Below are 25466 nucleotides of genomic sequence, written 5' to 3' on the forward strand. Positions count from 1 at the left end.
AGTGTTTTTTATATTTTATACTTGGCGGAAAACAGTTATCGTCCCCTATGGACAATTGCAACACCAGAGGAGTCGTCAATACATCGCCGGCATCATCGTACAAACTGTACAAACCCTATATAGAAAAGAGAATCCATCCGAAGCCGATATTCGATGCGTTGCCACTAATGAGAATTTCTCATGTAAGTTTGCTGGCATCCACGCGGTCCATACCATCCGAAACGCAAGAGTTGCTTTACGGTAGAAAAAGTTGGTGCGAGGATAAATCCCAGTTCAAATCTAGTATCCTACTAAGATAAAACTGTTACACCGCAATTAATTAAGTATTTAATTAGATTAATCTTACAGCATTTTAAACGAAGTTATAGAACAGTATAACAGCTAAACTCTAAGCTGTAGTAGGTCCGATTTCGATATCAACTATCATTCATTCATTGGATTTTAATGTCAAATATCGCGCGAATAAATCTACTTCTGTCGGTCGGATCTGAGACTACGTTGAATAATGAACAGATTAGACATCGAGAAAACAGGAGCACGATTATCGTCAGCAAGTCAGGTATAGATGACACAGTTGTACCGCGGAGTCTGTATCACGGAGATTTCTATTTTTATCAACTTCTTATTTAACTTCGTATAGTTCCAGTTACATTTTTATGGAATTGTATTGATACAGTATCGGCACGGCCAGATAAAAACCTGTCATAATGTTCTCATACCTCCTAGCCGAAAATATTTGAAACTTTTATATTATATTTGGTTCCGATTTCAGATAGATTATTGTTTCGGATATCCGATACTTTCTGTTGCGATTACGGAGCTCCACAACATCCCTGTTAACTATTAACGCAAATGAATATACATAAAAGTCATGAACAAACCCAAGTTTCCACACGACCCTGATTAATTAGTTCCACGTGGTTCCAACCAGTGTCCGCACAATGCCGTCCTGCGGACGAACGGAAGTCGCAGCATTCACGCCAATACGCACAATCTCGACCACAACCCGACGAGATCTCCATTCACGGCCCACCGCCACATTCATCTCGAACATTTGACACTATTAACTTTACGACATACATATTACATTTTCATATGCCTATGTATGTATCCATTAAAGTGGTTGGAAAACTCGGCCTCTAGATCGAGAGGTCCGAGGTCAAAATCGCAGGCTCTACCTCAACCTCTGAGTTTTCAAAGTCATGTGCGTATTAGGAATTAATTATCACCTGTTTAAACTGCGAAGCCTACATACTTGAAAAATCTTAAAAAAAATCTTTTGTTACCAATTCGACTATGGCCTTATCGTTCATCCTTCTCATTCTAAGAGGAGATCCATGCCCAGCAGTGGGACAGTAATGGTTCGATGGTAGGTGTGTGTCCTTAGAACCTATGACACAGGGAATCCTAGTATGCGGCTGTAAGTGTAGAAAGCATTGTAAACCTGATTATAAGCATAGTATACTTACACAAAACTAACACATTTCGTCATCGTCATGAGTCTCACAGTTAGAGAGATTTTGGCCATAGTTAACCGAGCTGGCTACTTTTTTATGTTTTTTAACTTATTTAAAAAAATACTTAAACTTTTAGTTAATACATAAAATAAAATCATGAAATAATGGCTCTCTTTGAAACATTTTTGTCTCTTAGGATCCAAGTATAAGATATTATGAACCTAAGCATATTCCTGAAGCTGATTTGAATGATTTGAATTTGAACAGAATATCAAAATCAATAAAACATTGTTAATCACATGTCATTGGGCATGGAACTTGCTTATGATGCTTCTTATCATGAAAGACAAATATCAATCAATATAGTGATCAAATTTCAGGTTGTTTTTTACAGCATTAAATCACTAAGTTACAGAATTTAAAAACTACTTTGTGTTTGTCTACTTATATCTAAGCTCATTATTAATACTCAATCTATCCAAATTTTGCCTACCATAGGTCAGAATTTGATAATATTTAGGAATTATATTGGAAAAAATAGAAAATCGTCAAATGTCAAAAGTAGTTGTCAAATTTTGATCTTTGGTAAACAAAACGTTGGATAGATTATTTATTAATAATAGTTTATAAGTATGCAATAAAAGTCTACTTAAAACATGAAATAAATAATACATATACTAAAAATATTAATTAAAACCTATTGTATCCACACATTAATTAAAGACTTACATAAGTAAAGATATTATCAATTTTTTGCAGCGAGTTGCACAACAAGACAATGGTTGCTTCCTAAATACATTAAGTCTGCTGTAGCAGTTTCCGTTGTCTGAGTATTGTGCGTCCACCTTGACCCATTCTCACTGATACTTAATTTGCTCATTGTTAACTTGCAAACTGGCAAAACAAAAACTTGTAGATCTTAGTATCTGTTCTGTTCACAATAACATTGTAAAATTGTTTTATTATTATAAAATGTGTCCATGTTTGTTGCATATTAAATAATTAATTATTCTGGCTTCAATTTAATGAAATGTTAAGCATTGGTGTATTTTAACATACAATATTAACATAGTCATAAAACAGTAGATTTGTGGTCATACGACCATTGTTTTCCAAGGTAGTTTCAGATCAGCAAATATGCCCAACAACGCTATAATAAAGAACTACTGACCCAAACAGTATGCTGTCCACCTGACAATAAGTGGTAACTATTTCTACAGTTATCTATAACAGAGTCCATATAGAATATAGGTTCTACGTGGAGCCGATCACAGATGAGCGGCTACTTCTGAGGACTGAGATATGTAAACTCCATCTGGCATTCTCACTCTTTCAAGAACACAATAAGAATTGCTGCACTACAAATATTGTGGCAGCGGTACCTCCTCAGTCGAACCTTTCTGCATACCTGTTATTCTAACATTTCACATTATATTCTACTATGTACCTTGCTTTTTTCTAAACAATTAATTTTAAACATGCGTAAAGTTTATATAAATGAATGAAAAAGTTTAGTTCCCCTTTTCTTCTGAGATAACATTTTCTTGTTTTGCTTTGCAGATATTTACAAAATTGAAATTGACACTATCGATAATAGGAAATTATGGACATTGTATTGAAATTTCCACCACTTAGATTAATTTTGATACAGTGACAGGCTTTAAAGTATTCAAAATATTTATCCAATTCCTAACCAAGCTCATGTTTAAATTGAAATCACACATGACTAATATTTTAAATTGTAGGCATAAATAAAATTATTTAATATTTGCCAACTATCTTGCCTACTGAATATTTCCATCTATTCTAACCTAACCCACATTTCAATAAGAGTTTGGTGTAGGTGTGCTACAGTATTTTCATTCTGTCTGTGGTCAGTAAGTACTCTGAGATATATAGGTTGATGATGTTCACAACCCACAGTTTGCAAGTGAAACATTGAATGGTACTGGGTAGGGGTCGCAATACCGCACCATCTAAGCAAAACCGATATTTTCGGTACTGACCCCAGACAAATCCCGGTATTCCGGTTTTTTCGATATTTTCGAGATTAAGATAAAGTTACTAATTTTTATTAAGCATTTTACTATGTAATGTTAATTTAGTGGAATTCCGAAGGAAAAAAGGTCCTATTACTTAATACCAAGTTAATTACAGAAGTTTATGATTTATTAACGACGTTATGAGTTCCGAATTCATCAATAAAGGAATTATATAAAAAAATATGTGGAAAGCTGGAAAAAAATATCTCTGTAGTCGTGCACTCTTGACAGAGTGGTCGTGGCATGATGATGACAACTGGTCAGTCATCCACAGCTGCCTTTAACAGACGCTATTGCGATCCTTCGCCACCGCCTTCTATGCTAGCCTTGCGGCAACACTCGACGAGGGAACACTGTGTGCTAGATTTTATAAGGTCTGTTCAGCGAGTAGGCGATCTGCCGCGTGACCTCTTTCCATCTACCTTTCACGGAACTACAACCATACTGAGTTCTCGTCCCTAAATATGCGGCCGAAATATTTTAGTATTCTCATCCAGATAATCGTAGATCCAGAGAATAGTATTTCTAGGGCATCAATTTTACGGCGATCTTGCATCCGAATCGTCTACGTCTCTGCAGCGTAGAGAAGGATAGGAAAAACTAGACTTTTCATAAGTCTTATATGTAACCTAACGATGAGGCAGATGGGCTACCTGATGGAAAGCAGTCACCGTCGCCTATGGACATTTGCAACACCAGAGGAGTCGCCAATGCATCGCCGGCTTTGAAGGAGAGCTCTTTTTACACCCCTCTTGAAGAGCCCCATGTCATAATCCTGAGGGAATACCTCAGGAGAAAGTTCATTCCACATTTTGCACGTACGCGGCAAAAATGAACGATCAAACCGAACCGTGGAGGACCGCCACGGGTCCAGTTGATGTGGATGGAACTTCATCCTTCGGCGAGAGGTGCGATGAAGGAAAGGCGGCTTAGGCACCAGATCAAACAGTTCCTCAGAACACTCACCATTGTAAAGTCGGTAGAACTCGCAGAGGGAACCTATGTCCCTCCGCAGGCTTAAGGTTTCTAACCGATCAGAGATCGCTGGGTCATCGACGATTCGCACCGCGCGTTTCTGTACGGAGTCAAGTGGGTTAAGCTGGTATTGTGGTGCCCCTGCCCAGAGATGCGAGCAGTACTCCATGTGGGGCCTCACTTGCGCTTCATAAAGCAGAAAGAGTTGGCCCCCATTGAAGTACTCCTTGGCTCTGTTCAGGACGCCCAGTTTCTTTGAAGCCAACTTGGCTTTAACTTCCAAATGACTCCGATACTGCACGTCACACGAGATGTCAACTCCCAGAATCCCTACACTTTTACCAATGGTGAGCGGGGTACTTTGGAACTTAGGCGCTATGACGAATGGGGCTTTTTTAGCGGTAAACGCGCAGACTTGTGTCTTCATGAGGTTGAACTCAACAAGGATAAGACGACCCCATTCCAAGACCTGCTCCAGAGAGTTCTCGATTTCAGACACAAGTCGGATTCTGCTTTCTTCCACGAATGTCCGCGAGGTGTCCGCACGGCCTGTGTACATACCATCTCCCGTGCTATGATCTGCATAGCAATGAATGCCACCGGTTAATAGCAGCAAATCATTGATATGCAGAATAAAAAGCGTGGGAGATAATACAGACCCTTGGGGCACGCCAGCGTTGATGAGCTCCATGTCTGAGCAGCACCCGTCAACTACGACCTTAATATGCCGCTCAGACAGAAAGCTGGCTGTCTATGTGCACAACCTCTAGGGAAGACCTTAAGATGGTAACTTCGCGAGAAGGACCCTATGCCAGAGCCGGTCAAAGGCCTTAGCGATGTCCAGGCTTACGTCCAATGCCTTCCCGTTGCTCTCCACAGCTTGTTCCCAAAGGTGAATGAGGTACACAAGAAGATCACCAGCTGATCGGCCCTTGCGACAACCATATTGGTCTGTCTTGGTGTTTTTTGATATGTTGCGGTTCCTCCAAATCTTATCAAGCCTATCGACAGCAGATCTTGTTAAAGCGAAGATCGTGTTGGCGGGTTGTTTCTTGACGCCTATTGTCATAATTGTCATTGTTATAAAATATTTTGAAAATATATCATCTTCCTCTAAATGTTTCTTTTATTGTGATACACTCAAGAAATATAGCATAAAACTATACTTACTGCACTTCCTTGTCGACCCTTTTGTATGAAGTGTAATGAAAATAGTGTGGGCCCGGTGTCGTGGTCACTGTCCATTTTCCCAGACGCGATTACATATGTATGCAACATGTCAACCTCGAGTTCATCCATTGATCGAACTAAAAAGGTCGACTATTAGAGAAAAGTGATATGAAGTATTTTGTTATACATTGACGATTTCCTTAATTTCGGTAATCACCACACCATTAGAATCCTCAATAGCCCATGTTCTGGATTTAAATTGATGGGTTATACATCGGATTTTTTAAGAGATCTTTTATTTCAAATCGAACCTTTTCTTTAGCTCTCCGACGAAGTTATACAATACGCCAAGTCTCACCTGACATCCAATGCTGATGTTTGTTGATTTTCATAGGTTGTGTCGATTGTAACGCTTGTTTAATACGGACTTTTGCATTGTGTCAGAGTCCATTGGAATCAAGTTATATGACTATAACTTTATTTTGTTTTATTTTACTAAAACCCGAAAATACCGAATATCCCGGTTTTTGTGAAATTAAAACCGGTATTAATAAGACCTAAATATGGCCCGGTATCCCGGTATTTTCGAAATCTCGAATACCGGATTGCGACCCCTAGTACTGGGTAGGTTAGGAATGTAAGATAAAAGACAAAGCAATGTGTAAACATTGTACACATTTCTTATGATACACAGGCATACTATATTTTTCATTTAATTACTGGTAGATTGTGAATGAAAAATTTGATTTAATTTTCAATTACTTGAGTTATTTGCATATAGGTTATATAGTGTTGTAAACAAGTAGTAGTTTATTACAATGCTACAAACATTTATAAACAAATATAAACAGTACACAAGTGTCACACACATTTGTAGGTCTGACTCTCCATCCAAATTTATAACTATTTCCACTTGAAAATAAATACTATAATATTTATGACCACAACAAAACTCAGTAGTATTCTTTTATGTAATTGAAATAGTAAACGTTTATCGTGATTATGATATCACAAGTCGTAGGTGTCGCGTCTGATATAACACATTCCATAGTATAGCGAGTGCACTAACCTGGGGTAAGTTGGCGGCGATCTGTCTCTGCAGCGAGTCCCGCTCCTTCTCCACCTCCTTGAGGCGCAGCTCGGAGTCCCCGAGCCGCTCCTGCGTGTCGCGGAGGCTCTCCACCAACTTATCTCGCTCGTCCAACATAGACACCATGAGCTGTTCGAAATTGGCATCTTCGCCGGAAAACTGGGAGCTTCGTTGGCTGATACTGTCTTCCGATATCGTGGGCATTACGTCGCACATCATATTCCACATTTTAATTTACCATCAAACCAGAATAACTTATCGTACACGACACACCGAATACACAATTATTTCGAATTTCGATCACCGTTTTACATATGTTTCGGCACAAACGTTACCTAAATCTAGCGCACAGGACGCGAGGGCGGTGCTTCACATTGTCGTAATATTCGTACAGAACCTTAGTCAAGATTTCGGGATACATTATAGTTCGATATTTTAAAAAGACACACCTAGAACTTAGACTCCTACGATTCCATACTATCACGGTTCAAGCGGCATGTCTGCCATCTTGGATTGGAACGTCAGTCTTATCAAAGAGTAAAATTTACGAACGCTAGTCGCTTATCATACGCAGAAACGACAACTGTTTGAGAGAATAGATAAGCCATTGTATGAAAAATTAACTGAACTGAACAGTTATTATTTTAACATACGAAATTATTCATAATGTTTTAAATTATGATACGTTCTTTATTTATGTAATAATTATTGTCATCATTTTATGTTAATTATTATATAAAAATAGAAGTTTTTTATAAATATTGTTCATATCCGAATTAGGGGAATTTGGTAAAGTAAGCCTGTAAGCGGCACTTAAATTTTTTTGTTATTTTTTTGTCTTGTCAATAGAATTCAAAAATATAGTTTATTAATACAAAATGTACAAATACACATTCGAAAAATCAATGTAATTTGTTTATAAATGTTAGGGTCTAAAAATAGTTTTTTACGAAATTTAATGGCTGATCTATATTGACTTTCATTTATCCCTTCAACTTTAAGTTATCTCTTCTAATCATGAAAATGTTTTTATATATTGCTTTATCTTTCATTGATATGTTATGTTACTCTTCTGTTTTTTGGTTACTTGTTCTTTGAAAACCCTTCCATAAAGCTTACGGCATTATGAAAGTATGAATGAAATTTGTAAAATCAGCATTTTTCGATCGAATCCAAAATATGTGAAAAAATGTATACGCATACTTAATAATGTAGTTATATTGAAGTTGCTTTGAAAATTATTGATTTATTTTATTAGTATATTTTGCTGATGTCTATGATATTAGTTTATGGTATTCTGTGTTTCAATCATGAACGAAAAGTTAAATGTCAATGTCACTGTTTGTCAACACAACATTGATCAAATCAAGTTGTGTGAACTGTGAATTATTTATTTGTTTTGTAAGAATAGTTAAGTTACTTCCATTTTAGTTTGTATTTAACTGTTAAAAGTATAGTAAAAAAACCGTTAAGTATGACTCAGACATAATTGTTGTAATATTGTCCCTTAGGGATTAAACAATTTGGATGCAATCTCTTAACCCGAATCGGTATTTCTTGTTTATATCTTATGCAATTGGTAGTTTGGTCAAATGCCGAAAAAAAAGGACAAGAAAAAAATCTGCCATGGAGGTATTTTATTTTCAAGTTTGATTACATGGTTTAGGGCAATGCATGTTTATGTTTACTGTTAACTTATTTCCCATTGGAAATATTCATTCAATACATTTATCAAGTTTTGCTTCCTCTTATAATAATAATGTCTCAAAATATTTTAATAGAAACTTATTAATCAGATATAGTTATTAATACTGCTTATTAAAATAGTGCTGTAACTTATTAAGCTAATTTTTATAATTTCAGATTTCACTATTAATGATTCTGCCAATGCTGTCAAACCTGTTGGCAGGGTCAAGAAATCGGTAGCGGAGCCGGTGCCTGAAGTGTCCTGGGATCAGATTGAGGATGATGATCTGGACATTGAGGAGCAGGTTAACGCCGATGGCACCAAGCAATTTGTTTATAAGAAGAAACGCAACACCTCCAAGTCAGAAGTGGATGATATTGACTGCCGACCGGGTGTGGTCTACCCTGAGATAGTATGGTATCTCATATCACAGTACATCAAACCAGAAGATGTCGGCCATTTTGCTGGAATCAACAAAACTACCTATAGTATAACAAAACGTGAATCATTCTGGCGTACGTTGTATAAGCGTTACTGTCAAAACAGTAAAAAACTTCCAGAGAGATTACGTATTGAGAACAGTTACAAGTTGTATGGGTTACGTCAGAGGGTGATACGTGCATTGTATCACACGTACGAGTTGTTTATTAAGAAGGTTGCGAAGGAGGCAATCCAGGATAGTAGACCACATCAGTTGGTTAAGAGAGTCTGCGTTGATGTGTGGTATCGGAAAGGATTGTCAAACTCATCTGTTTTCTTTAAGTTTAAGAAATTATATCCTGTTCAAAGGATAGAGAGGGAACAATTAGACTTTGTGAAAGAACTGGGTAGGATAGATGCTAATCCTGAAGAAGATTCCCAAGTCTTACAGGTAGGCATGAGCCAATTATTATATATTAGTAGACATTGGATTATATGCACTATCAAAATGCCAAAATATGCATGCAAATATGCACTATAAAAAGGCGAAATATCCACTAAAAGGGGCAAAATATGTACTATCAATATCAGTACCATATGTCATTAAGTTTGATATAAATTGATATAGGGTATCCAGTCGATGGTGTCTTTAGTTATAGGCATGATGGTCAAGTTTTATCTACAAATCTAGAATTATTTTTCATTTTTGTTGAACCATAATAAAATGACAGACATATGTTTGTTACCAACGTGTGAATTTTGTGAACACTTTATTCTACCAAACTAAAAAAATTTGAAGACATTTAAATTTCAATTTTTCTAATTTGTAAAAAAACAATTTCATCGTCATCTAAACTTTTAGTATTTCGAAACTAATTGTAATATTCATGTAATACTTATAGTAAGTTTGAATATGGTATGACGTATGAATTATGGTATTTTGAATATGACTTACAACTGTATACTTATTGGACGGGGAATAATATATATGGAGCATCACCCAACTGTAATCTTACAGTTATGAATCTTACAAACAATGCGCTATGTAGATATAACTACTGATATATGCACTATCAATGAAAAAGTACTAAAATATGCAATAACGCCAAAAAAGTGGCGTTTTATGCATTTGCATATGCAAATATGCAATTGCATATAATCTGATGTCTATATATTAGTATGACTGTCAAAAATAATGTTTTGTAATCCAACAAATTGATTTTGTGTTGGTGTTTTATTAGATCATTCATGTGTCTGTCTTATTTGTTTGCCTATCCTACCTGTTATTACCAATATCCTTCTACTAGACTGACCAATATACTAAATTTTCACAAATATCAAAAGCTGTACCCGACATCTTTGGTCCTTCGAACCGGATAAATGATTAATAATATTTTGTTTTGGTTAATTACAGGTAACATGCCAACACTTCTACCAAGTGCCTCCCTTGATGGGCATGACTCTCTCCTCAGTCAGCGTGGTGCTATCCCGAGGGTTCATCCACCACAAAGTGCATTTAGGCTTCAATTCTGGCCAACACAATGTTTCCAGAGACATATTTCCAGAATGTTCCGTGACACTGGACGCTGTTGTAAATATATTTGTGTATGACTGGTGGCACCCCAAGTATCCCCACTTTGATAACAGATTGCCAACGAATATGAGAGATGAAGAGTCATTGCCAGTTTTGAAAAAAGATTTCTTCACAGATTGTAATGGTGATCCATCTGTGGACAAACTTCTGTGATATTGATGTAACGAAGTTGATTATATTTGATACTGTTTAAGCATGTGTTTCATTTTTATTGGGCATTCAGTATATTGTACTAAAAGTTTTGGTTAATTGTGTACTTGATCAATATTATAATTATGACCAATAATAGATAGAGATTGTAATATTTGCGGGTTTTAAGTCTATAATTGAAACTCCGATACTGGATATCTGAAGTATGTATACCACATAGCATGTAATTGAAGGTACTTGCGATTTCCATATCTTAACTGTAAGAATCTACAACCAAATAGTTCCGTGTAGGCACTAGGCGACAATACCTTACCCGAAATAGTAACGATTAGGAGGAAATGAAAAAAATATTGATAGAAATGCCAATTTATTATAAAAATATTTTTTTTAATTTGGAAATTGTTAGATGTTTAAGAGTAGAATGGATAGAAGCATTTTCTTGTGCCTCGAGGCTGTAGCGGCTTAAGGGGGAGGCGGAAGGGGCCGTCAGCTCCGGGCCTCCGATCCTGGGGGGGCCTTCAAACATAGTTGCTAAAAAAAGGTCGTCACAACCAAACAATCTATGAAATGTGTATCAGTCAGCGAAAAAAAAACACCGAATCACAAACGAATTTTTCTACAAAGGAGGCCTCCATTCAACTTATCGCCCCGGGCCTCCGACGACCTTAGTCCGCCGATGCCTCAAGCTGAGTTTTTCTAACGCTTTTCTATCACTTAACGTTGAATTTAAAGACGTTTACGGCGAACGCGGCAAAGCGAGGCAAGCGTTGCAGGAGCCGTAAGGCACGAGCGGCGCGAAGCAGTCATTCGGGCACACGGGGCACGCTGCTGCGTACTGCTTCGGGTATTCGCACTGCTCGGCGTTTGACCACTGGGATGGTTGCGCGTTCTGCAAGGTAAACAGAATGTGCCTAAAATAAATGCAGAACCTTCTATAGAAAATATAAGTTTTTTTTAATTATATTGAATGATAAACGAACATGCAGGGTCTGATGAAGTCTACCAATACGCACTTGGCCAGCGCGGTAGACTATGGCCTAATCCTTCTCATTCTGAGATGAGACCCGTGCCCAGTCGTCGTCGATTGTCGCATGAATATCAGGAATTAAGATTAGATTGCTACTTAAAATTGGATCCGTTGCTACACCTGAGGACTAATTTGGAATGCCTCAGATAAGTATGTCTTCCTTGTCACACCCTTCAGAGCGGCGCGGAGCACTTAACACTGATGTTAATACATAATCGATGGTGCATCCGCAGTCGAACTACAAAGGGTTATATCACTTTCAAGTGTGCGTTTAGCAATGTTACCTTGATGAAGCTGGATAAAGCACAGATCATGATATCGTAAGCCGGGCAGTTGAGCTGCGCTCCTTGTGCCGGCAAGTTGGACGCGAGGCAGGTGGTCTTCGCGTGCTGCAATGCTGCGGACCACTCCGGGTTGTCTGTGGCGAACTGGTCGAAGTGCGCGACCACTTTCTCCTTCTCCACCTTACCATCTTTCAACCACCCGGAGTTCCTGAAGATGCACGTCATTTTTTCGCACTGAAAGATTGAACGTGGCATTAAACATGAAATTTCTCACAGTAGTCTCACTTTGCGCCAGTCAAAAAATGTCAGTCGTTTATTCAGACTTTTTAGGACTTTCTTGAAAGGACCAGACAAAAAGACAAAAATGTTGAACCGTTACGTTTAAAATATGCAAGTGATACATACCTACTAAGTTTTATGAAATTCAGTCAATCTACTGTAAATGTCAGTTACAAATAACATTATTATGCTATGATCATAATGTAGTTGCCGATGCATTGACTTTGAAGCCTTTGTAGCGATCCTGGAATTCCTCAGCACTACTCAGGAAGTTCCGGACGCACGCACAAAATATTCAACTTGTTAATTTATTTTAAATAGGTATATTTATTCACTTATATTATTGCTCAACTACAGGTAGGTATTGAGCTCACCTCATTTGCAGAAGTATCACAATTAATAGATGCGCCACGTTTTATGATCCTCGGGTTTCCAATACACGAGTAAATCTGTCGAAAAAAGAAAAAAATCTTATTATATTGGGACTGTCTCTGCATTGGAGTATCTTGCTTAGTACAGTGCTTGGGTATGCTTTACATTATATAGGGCCCGATCTAGCTATTTAGTTGCTCCTGGTAAAAATAAACTTTGCAACCCTTTAGATACCTACATTGACACCTTACAAGTTATGAATCCTGTCGTACCTATATGTATAGCTTTTGTACCGCCCTGTGTGAATCTTGGTTTTGCCATTCTTTAGGTATAAGTAATAAGAATAGGTTAGCGAAAATAAAAATGATATCGTCACAGGAAGGGCTAAAAGTCTAACATAATATAAAAAATGTGTGCCAAGAAATTAAGTTAATGGTTCTCTTTCTCATTCAGAAAAAAATCGTGACGAACAGTGGAATAAGATCTAAAAGTTTGTGGATAAATTACCTAAGTAAATATAATTTAACATTAAAATTACCGTATATGGAATTGCTGCACACCGTATGGGCGACGAAACGGCTTCTTCCGCAATACATGCCTGAAAAACAGTAACACCTATTATTAAATATGTATTACTACTAACTGGTGGATGTTTTAAAAAGATTATATATTATAAAATTATTTAAAAGTTTTTGAGACATTCCATTATTTTGTATTCAATGCTTAGAGCTCAATCTTATTTGTAACAATAAAAAAAAATTAACTAATATACAATCGACTTCTATGTCACTACAAAGTAAAAAATAATTCAAATAAATGTTGGTTTAGTACATATTTCTGAAGTCGGCGCTCTATATATTTCGTTGGATAACGATGTAAACAGCGTGTCTAATATGGCTTTGTAATTTCATTGGAACCTACACCAAATATCTTCAAACACAATACAACAATTATTCCCGTCGGTTGAGGAGTTACATATTTTGACTCCCAACCACATTATCAGACCCTTAAATAGTTAATGATTAACTGTTTTTGCAATTTCATTAGAACCTACACCAAATATCTTCAAAGAAAACTCAAATATACCCATCGGTTGAGGAGTTACATATTTTGTCTCCAGAACCCACTCTGATCCTCATCATATTTAAATGGGACCAACTTGTAGCAATAGTCCACACACGAAATTAAAGGCATTAAAATAGGTTCATAAACTGCGAAGTTATGGCTGTTATATTTACATGGGTGGAGGAGTTCCCCTCATTTTCTCCAGAACCCATCGATGGATCCTAACCATATTTAAATGGGACCAACTTCCAGCTTGTCTCTACACAATAAAAAAAGAATTATTAAAATCGGTTCACTAACGGCGGAGTGATTCGTGTACATACATAAAAAAAAAGATACCGGCCGAATTGATAACCACCTCCTTTTTGAAGCCGGTTAATTAAACCAAAACCTAAGTAAGGTTTTTATGTAATATAAGCGCATTTATCTTCGAAAGATTTTGCATTGAAATGCGATATATTTACTTATTATTTAAACAAAATGTGGGTCTTCAAGTGGTTTTTTGCATTATCGCTTAGGTATTGAAAGGTAACAAACATATTATTTTATTAATAAGATTGAAATAGTAGTCCATCTGATGGTTTTTACCTGAACTCAATAACAGATTTATAGTGGCTCTTGAGGTCTAAGGTGACCTATGTAAATCTGCCGGCATTTACACCCTATAGGTACTACTTATACTGTAATCTTGATTTGCACCCTTCCACCAAAACGCAATAACTGCTTGTTGCGAGAAATAATATGTTTTGTGGTCGTAACCACAGAAGTTCTACACCTTTTATTTGTATTAATAAACGTAAAAGTTACTTACTGATACTGCCAAAGCAAATATTATACAAAGAAACATTTTTATAAAACACAGATCAATTTTGTGCACACAACCACACTCTACTGCGCTCTGTTAGTGATATTATCTCAATTTGTCTAAAGGTCAAGCAGATGAGGTCATAGTCATAATATTATCCAACAATTCTTTATGATAAAAGTTCATTTATCCTAATCTACTTGTAGTAAGGCGAATTATTACTTATTATCCAAATATTAGGAAAAACGTAAAATTAATCAAAATTTTGGTATGAGAGTTTTTATTATCGATCTATTCGATTTTACTTAATGACTGTGATTTTGGGTTATCAAAAAATGTTTATTAAATCAATATTGTTACATAATTTGTTTCATTTTTATTTATTGCTAGCTGACCTGGCAAACTTTGTACCGTCTCAAAATCTATTTATCAAATATATATCATAAAAAATATAGCCTATGTTACTCATGGATAATGTAGCTTTCGAATGGTGAAAGAATTTTTAAAACCGGTTTTTGAGCCAATTTATTACAATCAAACAAACAAACAAAGTTTTCCTCTTTATAATATCAGTATAGACTTATTAGTATAGACAAGCTTACCCGGCGAACTTTTTTCCTCCTAACAATGAATGTGCAGATGTAGGATTTTAAAATTAATACAAATTATTCAGTTATTTTTTTTTATTAAATTACAGAAAAAAACTAAATATTAGTGGAGGGGTTCCGGGAAGGCAAAACAATTGACAGACCCGTGAAGCGCGACATTCGACTAATAATGATGCAAGCTTGAATCGAGCTGCTTTCTGTTACGATATGTCAATTTATTACAGTGCCTACAACTGTGTTGCTACTGGACCTATGAACTCAGTTTGTATCTGTATTTACTCTTATATGGATATCTATCCATGCCTGCGAAAATGTTGCAGTTCTACTTTCTCTTATATAACTATTAGTAGTGTGCGCGGCTTCGCCCGCGCCAAATATCAAACGACATGTAACTGAAAATGTGTACCATCATTGAAATGACAGTGGCGCCATCTGTAGAAAATTGGTCGTACCAACAACTTTGCTAAAGATCACATGATCAAATGCATTGTTTATGTTTCTATAACGGACAAACAGACAAACATTCATTAGATCTTCATGAAAGTGAAGAGCTTCAACCAAATAGATTAGAAGAGTTTCAATTTGAAGAATTTTGCCCTGAAACAGATCCAGAAGCACATGCAGACCCTCAAATAGAAACTGACCTAGAATTGGATCTGGAACTTAAGCCTGAACGTCAACCATCTACTTCAAAATCATCCCTAGAAATTTCTCGCCGCCGAGCATCTTCACGTCCAACACATCGAAAAATAGCTTGGAAAAGAATACGTTTTCTGACTTGAAAAGGACATCCCTACATCATATCCATCCCTACCAACATCTCCAATAAAGTTTCCAAAGAAATATTTTTCTTAATATTTTAATTGTGAGGCTCCGGATATGTAACCAGATGCACAAATTTATTGTATCTAAGAAGAACCGGTCGAAAACTTAATTTAATTGCAATAGATATGGCTAAAGTTTTCTCCATCTGCATTATCATTGGATGTATTTCCTAGCCAAGAATACCTACGCCTTGGAGACCTGGATTGAAGACGGAGGCAATAACGGAAGAAAGAAGAATGTTGATTTTCATAGAATTACGTAGTTTAGGTTTCATTGCCAAGACAGATTTTTTATAAAGACTAATGAAAATAAAGACATTAATGTTAAATATCTCCAAATTGTTTTAATTTTCTAATATTTTTTGATAAAAAACTATTTTTTTTTACAATTTTCACGATCGTGAGTGTGACAATTCCCACCGGAGACTCACGATCGTGCGGGTCGATTTCTGGATTAATTATAAACTCTGGATTTTTTTTCGTATTTTGTATTATTTGTATTGTATTTTCGTATTGTGGATCCCTTAAGCTATATAAAAAGCCGTAATAAACGTTTTGAATCGGACATTGCGAAAAAAAAACTTCGGGTGTAAAGGGTTAATATAGATAGGAATAGCAAACGAGCATGCAGTCGACATCAGTAATCGACCCCACATAAGATTAGATATTCCTACCTGAGATCGGCTACAGATGCGCCGCTACCCCTTAGGACTAAGCAGGAACGCCTCTGACTAATATGTCTCCTTTACCACACCCTTCAAACCAGAACACAATAGCGCTTAACATTACTGTTAATAGGCAAAATAGGTGTGGTGGTGGTGGTGCCGGAGTAGAACCATAAAGAGTTCCACCACCTTCATTAAACGCGCTTAAAATCAAGAATATCCAAAGTTTTTTTTATTTTTTATGGCTTTTATTTCCTTCTATTTTAAATCTACCGTCCTTAGGGATATCTATCCAATTTTTGCCTACATTTCAGTATATTTCCGTCTTAGGTTAAAACACCCTGGATAGATTGATTATTAATAACGGGCGTTAGATAGCGTAGGCGTGACAGCCATCAATAGATAGGCAATTGCGATATTAGGTAAAAGAATGTCTGTTTTCTAATACTTAGAATAAGTAAAGTTTTGAACTTTGCATTATCCATCTTTATCCAACGTTATCCCTTAAAGAGTCAAGAAGTATTTTCCTCAATGAGAAAGTTAAGTGTGATTTCTTGAAGTTTTTCTGCTGGCAATGATCCCTACAATCCAGTCGTTACAGCGCATGCGCTAGTACATGCGCGCTAGGGTTTGTCGGCAGAACGGAATATTCTTCCCTGTTCCTTTGACGTCAGCGCTGGGAACGGAAAATCCAGAGCTCTTGTCATTTCGCAGGGCGGAATTATGGAAAATCGTGGTGAGTACATATTTTCATACCTCCATTATGATTTATACATAATACGTGTTAATCGATTTATTTTCAAGAAACTGGTATCCTTTCGATCCTTGAAAAATAATGCGTAATAAGCACAAGGATCTGTGCTTGTGAAAACAAGATTTGAAGATTGTGTGCCCAATTTTAAACTGGTACACTGAGACTAATATTGATAATGGTATCCTGTTCTATTTTTAGTCGCTTTGTGATGAAAGATCAATTGTCAATAGTGCGCGCGCCGTAAGCTCGTGAGTCGTGACCTTTCATCTTAATTGTGCGATCTATAAGTACTTACCTTACTTCTACGCACTTAAATTATTCTAATTAACGGTCATGGTATAACTAGCGATATGCTATCAATCTGGTAGGTTTATATTGGAGACTGCGTCTGTGGCAGACAGAAAGAAGGAACCATAAATTACTAATTTTATTTTTTATTAGGCAAACTAGTTTTTGTCGTCGGTGGTCACGTCGTATCGGTGGTCGTGGGGATTCCCAGGATAATGTCTTGTTCTGAAAAAATATTTCTGTATCACTTTGTTTTTTACAAGTTTTTACTTTTGTTTGCTATCTCAATTTATGTGAACATACTAATAGATTTTGTTAAAAGTTTTTGTTAATTAATTAATTATCCTAAGAAGAATGCAATATTTACATTGTTTATGGACTGAAACCTTGGATTCAAATTAGTCGATACAGACATACAAATAGACAAGGATACAAGCACTTACTTTAATATTTTTGTATAGTGCAAATAACATTAATTTTATATTCGGTATTTATTTCGGTAGGTACGAAAAATAACGTGCCTCATATGTGACAAATTTTGATAGGAACCTGCTTGGAATCTCATATACTTACTTAACATTTCTTTTTATTTGAGGATTGAAATGCTGTTTAGAAATATTGCATACTTACCGTGGGATATGAAACTCTCTTTCGCATGACATATACAATAAGTATGTACCTACTTAGGTTTACTTTCATAACAGTTACTGGAGATTTGTATGAAATAAGATATGAGAAGGGATGATTAGGACTTGTAGAACATTGACTTGTAGTTTTTCTTGCAGCTTATAATTTTTCTATTCACGAAATCGTGTGTGTGTACAAATTGCACAGTATAGGCAGTAAAAATATCCTTATATAGGCCCAGAAATATTGCTACTAGGTCAATTTAAGAAGACAAGATACATATTTGACCTGGGCATCCTAGGCTTCAAATTAAATTGAAAAGGGGACCCTAACCTATCTTGTCAAATTTATTCAATAACTCAACTATCAATTACATTCACTTAGGTGCTTAGCTACGTTATAAGAAGTTATCGTGAGGAAATCACATTTTCTGAACCGTTTAGATTAGACACGAACTGCGACTGCCACAAGGGACAGTGCTAACATTTAAACCTTTCCGAAACAATTTTTGAAATCGTTGGAATTATTGTTGTTGACTACCAAGGTACTACTACAACTATCTGCTTTTAACAGCAGTTTTAAGCGCTGCTAAGTTGTTTGAAAGAGAGTGGTAAAGGCTTCGATCAAGAGGTAAAGTAGACCTTAAGTGCCTACGTACATACACAAAGGGCGCCATGTGACTATAGTTTTATTTGTAGTAATTTATGACTGGTACTGATTTATCATCAGATGGACATGTAATCCCGAGTTGAGTACTTTTGCTATTGCATAAAAATTAGGCAAACAAGGCTAATGAGGTATCGATCGATGCAGCAGGGTTAAGTTTAGGTTTAGGGAGGCGCGGGGTGCATCCAGGTATTCTAGTATTTGAAGCTGCTCAGAAACCTATGCGCAGTCTTAATTGGAATGCGCTATTGATTTGTGCGGGTGCCTTGGCGTCCAGGCCCTAGTTTAGCTCCAGACACGTCGCCGGGAGGGTGTTACGCCTTTTCTGATTTTCAATCTTATACGTGTCGCGTTCATAATTAAAAACATAATGGGCAGAACGTTACGTCGAAAGAACGGGTGAGATTATATATCCTTAATACAATTCAGGAGCTATATGGTTAAATTGTGTTTTTGTCTATTTGTTTGTTTGTATGTTTTAATTTATAATGTCGAATCTATTTTGACATTAACTTACAGATAAGAGTAACTAAGTACTTGTAGCAAATGGCAGTTTACACAGATATTAACAAATAATTTAAATACACATGTCTAAGAATCATATATTACCATTAATTATTAATTTTTTGGCTAATTTTCTTTCACAAACCCAGCCAGAAATCGTAAGATACGACTGACCGACTTCATTCCAGGTTATTTTCATTATTTTAGTTCAAGTTTTGTCTATCCATACGAAACAAAATAACTGTCTTAAGTTTGAGTCGTATGAGTTTTATCTTTAATATTTATTATTATAGCAGTTATTTAATATTTATTATTTAGCAGCATAAACACCCGTTAATAATAAACAATCGATAAAGCCCTTTCGGAGGAGTACGGTAACTAACATTGTGACACGAGAATTTTATATAAAGATGTATAAATAACGCTTTAAGAAATAGAGGCCTGTAACAGACTAATAAGCTGCGGAGGCTTAGTACTAGAGGTATAAGTTTATTTGAAATCAAAGATAGATGAAATTCATCTTGTTATATTAAGTTAGGTTTACATACTCACCGAGTACAGACAGGTGGACGCGAGTACGTGTTGTAAATAACTCACTCGGGTGTACTCGGTAATCACCGTGCCTCAGCTGGGTATAAGTTCAGCGCGAATCAAAGAATTCAGTGTCTGTCCTAGTACACAGCCTTCACACACACGTCATTGTTTAGCGAGCTCTTTTATATAATATAGGAGTAGCAGATGAGCAGGCAGGGCACCTGATGGTAAGTGGCTACTACCGCCCATGGACATCTGTAATCAACCCCATATAGGATAAAATATCCATCCTAGGTCGGACACAGATGCGCCACTACTCCAGAGGACTAGGCTGGATCGCCTCGAGAAAGTCTCCCTTACCAAACCCTTTAAACCAGAACACAGAAGCGCTTAACACTGCCGTTATTAGGTAGAAATAAATAATATAAATAGAGCTACCCAATACCCATTGATCGCGAGTATCTAAATCTGGCACTACAATTTAGGACTCGACGGAGTGGGTTGGGATGCAGAGGGGGATGTTGTATCGTCGCCAATTATATTGTGTCAGATTTTCACAGTTCAATGCCAGAATGTCTACTGCGCTATCGATTTGGGCGGAGTTTAGCCCTTGCAGTTACAGTGGGATGAAATATATAGGTTGCGAAATTATGCCTAGCACTCGGTTAATAATCATAACGATAAATCAGTTTATAAAAACGTCTTTAAAGGTCAATACTTGTAATACGCTTATCTATCTATAAATAAGCATCCTTCTAAACCCAATTTTCTAATCTAAACAGTAAATAAACCACCATGAGGGTTATTGAATAACACAAGTTTCTTTTTTACCGTTTACACGTGACCTCTCTACGTCTTAGAGCAAGATTACCGTTTTTATTTTGTCTTCTTTGGGGTTTGTGAAACATTGTGCAAAATTTGATACCTCCAAGCTTTTGCCAGCAACTTCGTAGACATTAATCGTACCTACTTTAATATACCTATTTACTTAATAAAAAAAATAAAAAAAACAGTTTTAATAATAAGAAAAAATAATAATAAATTGAAAGTAGGACTTGTGCAAAAATGAATTCGTATCGACCTTACAGGTCACATTTATTATTATACTTTATTGTGTTGGTTCAACATTATAAAAATAAATAAAATTAAAAATAGTTTAAAACCTTTCACTCGAAAAATAATGCTGGCCACAATTTTAATTGGCTGTACACTGTATTCGTGATTTAAAAAAATAAACAAAAGGCGATTATGGCGGGAAACGGGACATACCAAGGACAATGTATAATTTATAGAGGTCTTGGAATTAATTTAAAATAACTAGGTGTATTAATTTTTTCATTGGAGATACCCGTTACAATATAAATAAAATACTGTCTTCGACAAATTAAAAATGTAACATCGCGATGACAGGCTCTTATCAATATCAACAAGTTGTTATCAAGTCGATAACAACCAATCAATATTGTTTGGCCACTCGTGCTGAACACCGCTTTGTTTGATACCGCCGTGTTTTACAAATAACGTATGCTCATATGTTCAACCTTTTTTTCATTGAAATCCAGTGAACTGTTTGTTTAAACTTGAGGTGTACCTATATATAAAGAATCGGTTAAGGAATTGTCTTGTGATTCCAATGGTTGTGTTCATTCCAAAAAACTCATTTGCAATGGTTTTATCACAACAAATAAAAAAGAGTGCAGTTATATTTCGATTCTTGGGTAAGAAAGTGATCAATAATATAAAATCTTAATAACAATCAGCAAAGTCATTAATTTTAATGAGAAAATTGTGTAACCATTGTGTAAAAAATATAATAATTTTTGCTCAAATATTTTAACGTGTTTGAACAGGCATTACCCATTATCATCATTGCCCGATTGTTAACAGGCGTCATACTGTTTGTACATATATAATATATCGGTAGGTGTTTGAACATCCACCATGTTCGAGGGGGCGGTCGCCGGTATTCTGAACCGGCTCCTGGGCAAGTACGTCCAGGACCTGGACACCGAGAACCTGAACGTGGGCATCTTCTCCGGGAATGTCAACCTCACTGACCTCAAGCTGAAGCCTGAGGCTCTGGTAATATTAACAACATTTTGGCGTTTTTACTTCGCGTGGTTAAATGTCTATATCAACTTTTTTTATCAGTATCTATCAGTAAACTACTTAAGTTTAGTTTATTCTTTGTCTAATAAAAAATCGAAAGAACATAAGTACTTATCTTAAAATAGAAAATATATGTATAGGAACGTACTTTAAAAAAATAAAAATAAAAATCAAATAATAAAAATATTTTCATACAATTATGCTGCTTACCGGAAATTTTGAAAGCATAACACATTCTATTATTTGTTTTTAACATGAATAATATTTCGTTTTAATTTCAGTACGAACTAGATCTACCAATCGATGTGAAAATCGGTACGATTGGACGAATAAACCTTCAGATACCATGGTCAGGTCTGTACACACAGCCCGTGGTCATCAACATTGAAGATGTGCTGGTGTTGGTCGGACCAGCGATATCCAACAGCTACTTCGACCCAGAAAGAGAAAAGAGGCTCACAAGAGCCGCAAAGAGGAAAATCCTACAAGATCTTGAAGCCGAGAGCGAAATACTGAAAGGGCCGCAGAATTTCTTCGAGAACTTGTTCACGGCGATTGTGAATAATTTACAGATTTACATCAGGAATGTACACGTAAGGTACGAGGACTCCATCAGTTCTAAAGATGGGCCTCTTGCGTGCGGTCTCTGCTTACAGAGCTTGTCGATCGAAACTACTAACAGGTAAGAAAATGTTGTTTTTTCAACTTACCTTTTGTAAGGATAAAATATTTTTTTTTTCAAAATGTGGAGGAAATTTGGTATAACGGGCTCATTGCCTTATAGTATTATCGTGTGCCTTGTTCTTGTTGTATTTATAAACGATTATAAGTACTTGTAAATAAATAAATACTATTTTCCTTCTCAAAATATATTATTAATGAGTCATTCATTTACATTAGTCTCGAACATTTGCAGCAAATGGAAGCCATCAGTAACGCCAGTGAATGCATCAACGGTGTACCAAATGATGCGTATAGAATCATTGTCCCTATATTGGAACCCCACGGCGACGGCGCTGGACGACACCGAGACGGCCCAAATCACACCCATGCAGTATTACAATTGGAAACATTACATGCTCACTGGTTTAGATAAGTTTTCAATGCATCATGAGGATTTCGAATTTTGTAAGTTGTATCCAGAATTTCACGAAATTTTGGAAAGTGTTGCTTAAAATTAAATACTTAACTTCATGTTTTGTTCTGGTTCCAGTATTGAAACCAGTTACGTGCAAAGTAAAGGTGCTGATCAATCGATCGGGAGAAGCGCGCGTACCTCGTCTGTTGTTAGATGCGGTTCTGCAGGACAGTGCATTGCAGTTGTCTAGAAGACAATATCTTTCTATTGACAATTTGCTTGCTTCGTTCCAACGGATAACGCTTAATAGGTAATAAAAATCCTAATTAAGTTTACAAATGAAATTTTTATTTGTGACTAATTGGTTTTATATTTTTTCTTCAGGAAATATCGTCACCTCCACCCCGGTGTCCCTCTTTCAAAGGATATTAAAAAATGGTGGCGGTACGCCTACAACGTGGTCGTTGAACAAAGAGTTAGACCTTACACTTGGGCTGCTATTAAAAAGCATCGAGAGAACTATAACATATACAAGAAGACATATAAGAGCACCTTGAGAAGTCCCAATGATACAGAACTAAAATTAGATCTTCAAAAATGTGAAGATAACTTGCCGATCATATCGGTGGTGATCGCCAGAGAACATGCCAAATTTGAAGTAAATAATTACTGTTATACTTTAAGCATAATTTTCCAGTATTATGTGAAAAAGTTTTAATTTATTTATTGTGATCCAATGTTTCAGCTATTAACCCAAGAGCCGGAGAGAATAGAAGTAGTTGAAACTGAATTCGATTGGTGGAAACCGACAAGTTCTGACTCAGAGAGTGATTCTGACGTAGAGACCAAAGCCCGGGTAGAGCTTTGTGTAAAAACTGAAAGGAGCAGGAGCCTTTGGAGTCATTTGTCGAGTCCAGAAAAGAAAAAAGTCTGTGAGCTAATTGGTTACGTAGAAGGTGCTCCACGTCAGGATAAGTCTAAGCAGTACATTGGTAATTTGGTATTATGTTGTATGTTTTCAAGCAAATGTTATTATTTTCAGTAAGTTTATTGACATTCTTTATTTTGCAGAACATAAAATCAATCTGACATTAGCAAATTGTTCTGTTACGTTAATGAATCGTAATAAAGAAGTACTCGTGCTATCTCTGACACAATTCCTTGCTTCGTTGGAGACTAGACCTTCAGCCAAGGCTTATAAGGTAAGACTTTACCCTTCAATATGCACATTATTGTTATTTTTAAGAAATATGTTTACCAAAAGTTTGTTTTGCAGTTATCAGCACGAGCGGAAAGTATAGTGATTGAAGGAGTATCGTCAGACGGTGAGCTGGTACCATTATTGACCGTTGAAAAAGGAGTACCAACCGCTACAAATTTATTGGCAGTAGATGTAGAGAAAAATCCCATGAATAGTGAAGCCGACTATGGAATTAGTTGGCTAATGGAACCAGTGGAGTTGCTATATGTAGAGGTCAGTGACAAGATCAAATTAGTTATATTTTACCAATTTGTAATTATATCAAAGGAAGAATGCTTTTGTGTGCTAATAATTTCGGGTCCAATTTTAGTTTTTCTTTAATCTCAGCATGCGTTTACGGAGCTGATAAACTTCTTCCAAACACACTCGATGACGTCGGAAGACCTTGCGGAAGAGTTATCACTGGCAGTGGATAAGGCAGGTGCTGTGAGCCGCTCGGTGCTGGCGTACGCTATCAGCCGACGTAAGGTGTTCCAGGTTAACGTGGATGTGAAGGGACCTTGCGTTGTCATTCCTGAACATGGATGTGTGCACAAGTAAGTGCTCAGGAATGATAAAACACAGAGTTTATGGCAATTTCGATGACAGTATATATGTTGCTGAATTACTGTCGTGCTGAAATATTCTTAATTTTCTAGGTTAATTAGCTGACTCTGCATAAAGTTTCCAAAATTACTGTGATGGTAAAAATCCCGCATTTTTTTAGATCTGGGCGTGTGATGATTTTGGATATAAGCAGGATAGTGGTGAAATCAGACTTACAACCCTCGAACTTAGTGTTAGAAGACGCTACATGCATGGAGTTAGAGGAGAAACTGTATGACCGGTTGCATGCTGAGTGTTCTTGTCAGGTACGTGTAGTTTTCAAAACTTGCTGATAACAATTATTTTTAATTGCGGTGACCTTCAACTTAAGCATACAATTTATATATTAGGTATTATTCTGCGACTGGACGGAACCCTGGAGAGAATGTCGCAAACATGCTGATTCTGAGTTGCATCTCATACCAAAGATCAAATCACAGCTGGTATTCTCCAGCAGCATCAAGAAGGAATACAAACTGCTACCACGGTACCTACATTCTACTTTGCTTCTTGGAAAACACTGCGTCATAAAATCGCATACTTATT

At 36.4% G+C, this 25466-nt stretch overlaps 4 protein-coding genes across 4 annotated transcripts in view; 2 read left to right on the forward strand and 2 right to left on the reverse strand.

Annotated features, from left to right (window-relative positions):
• Liprin-alpha (PTPRF interacting protein alpha) overlaps window positions 1–7253 on the reverse strand; it is a 173927-nt gene extending 166674 nt beyond the window's left edge. The window contains exon 1 of the mRNA XM_073076350.1: window positions 6714–7253. Coding sequence (XP_072932451.1) covers window positions 6714–6962 — 249 coding nt within the window. The 5' untranslated portion in view covers window positions 6963–7253. The remainder of the gene's footprint in view (window positions 1–6713) is intronic.
• Window positions 7254–8091: 838 nt separating this feature from the next.
• On the forward strand, window positions 8092–10628 carry fsd (transmembrane protein fates-shifted). Its single transcript, XM_073076351.1, has 3 exons — window positions 8092–8366; window positions 8598–9292; window positions 10256–10628. The coding sequence occupies exons 1-3, from the start codon at window positions 8327–8329 to the stop codon at window positions 10586–10588; spliced, it is 1068 nt and encodes a 355-aa protein (XP_072932452.1). The 5' UTR covers window positions 8092–8326; the 3' UTR covers window positions 10589–10628.
• Window positions 10629–11271: 643 nt separating this feature from the next.
• Window positions 11272–14511, reverse strand: LOC140744633 (uncharacterized). The gene is made up of 5 exons (XM_073076254.1): window positions 14424–14511; window positions 13086–13145; window positions 12550–12624; window positions 11897–12130; window positions 11272–11474 (listed from the first exon to the last, which is right to left on the reverse strand). The coding sequence occupies exons 1-5, from the start codon at window positions 14457–14459 to the stop codon at window positions 11322–11324; spliced, it is 558 nt and encodes a 185-aa protein (XP_072932355.1). The 5' UTR covers window positions 14460–14511; the 3' UTR covers window positions 11272–11321.
• A 7303-nt stretch (window positions 14512–21814) lies between these two features.
• The window catches only part of LOC140744715 (intermembrane lipid transfer protein VPS13A), a 33596-nt gene continuing 29944 nt past the window's right edge, over window positions 21815–25466 (forward strand). The window contains exons 1-11 of the mRNA XM_073076352.1: window positions 21815–21969; window positions 22278–22678; window positions 22913–23124; window positions 23210–23384; window positions 23459–23732; window positions 23820–24066; window positions 24146–24276; window positions 24351–24548; window positions 24663–24871; window positions 25042–25186; window positions 25271–25407. Coding sequence (XP_072932453.1) covers window positions 21829–21969; window positions 22278–22678; window positions 22913–23124; window positions 23210–23384; window positions 23459–23732; window positions 23820–24066; window positions 24146–24276; window positions 24351–24548; window positions 24663–24871; window positions 25042–25186; window positions 25271–25407 — 2270 coding nt within the window. The 5' untranslated portion in view covers window positions 21815–21828. The remainder of the gene's footprint in view (window positions 21970–22277; window positions 22679–22912; window positions 23125–23209; window positions 23385–23458; window positions 23733–23819; window positions 24067–24145; window positions 24277–24350; window positions 24549–24662; window positions 24872–25041; window positions 25187–25270; window positions 25408–25466) is intronic.

Source organism: Epargyreus clarus, unplaced genomic scaffold (genome assembly GCF_041222505.1).
Source record: "Epargyreus clarus isolate Ecla_fem2 unplaced genomic scaffold, WU_Ecla_fem_2.2 ptg000009l, whole genome shotgun sequence".
NCBI lineage: Eukaryota > Metazoa > Arthropoda > Insecta > Lepidoptera > Hesperiidae > Epargyreus > Epargyreus clarus.

Excerpts from the sequence above, each read along its gene's own strand:
- LOC140744633 (XM_073076254.1), bottom strand. The coding sequence starts at position 14,459 with ATGTTTCTTTGTATAATATTTGCTTTGGCAGTATCA. Across the intron at positions 13,146-14,423 it reads TATTTGCTTTGGCAGTATCA|GCATGTATTGCGGAAGAAGC; the intron begins GTAAGTAACTTT and ends ACTGTTTTTCAG. Across the intron at positions 12,625-13,085 it reads GTGCAGCAATTCCATATACG|ATTTACTCGTGTATTGGAAA; the intron begins GTAATTTTAATG and ends TTTTTTCGACAG.
- fsd (XM_073076351.1), top strand. The coding sequence starts at position 8,327 with ATGCCGAAAAAAAAGGACAAGAAAAAAATCTGCCATGGAG. Across the intron at positions 8,367-8,597 it reads GAAAAAAATCTGCCATGGAG|ATTTCACTATTAATGATTCT; the intron begins GTATTTTATTTT and ends TTATAATTTCAG. Across the intron at positions 9,293-10,255 it reads AAGATTCCCAAGTCTTACAG|GTAACATGCCAACACTTCTA; the intron begins GTAGGCATGAGC and ends GGTTAATTACAG.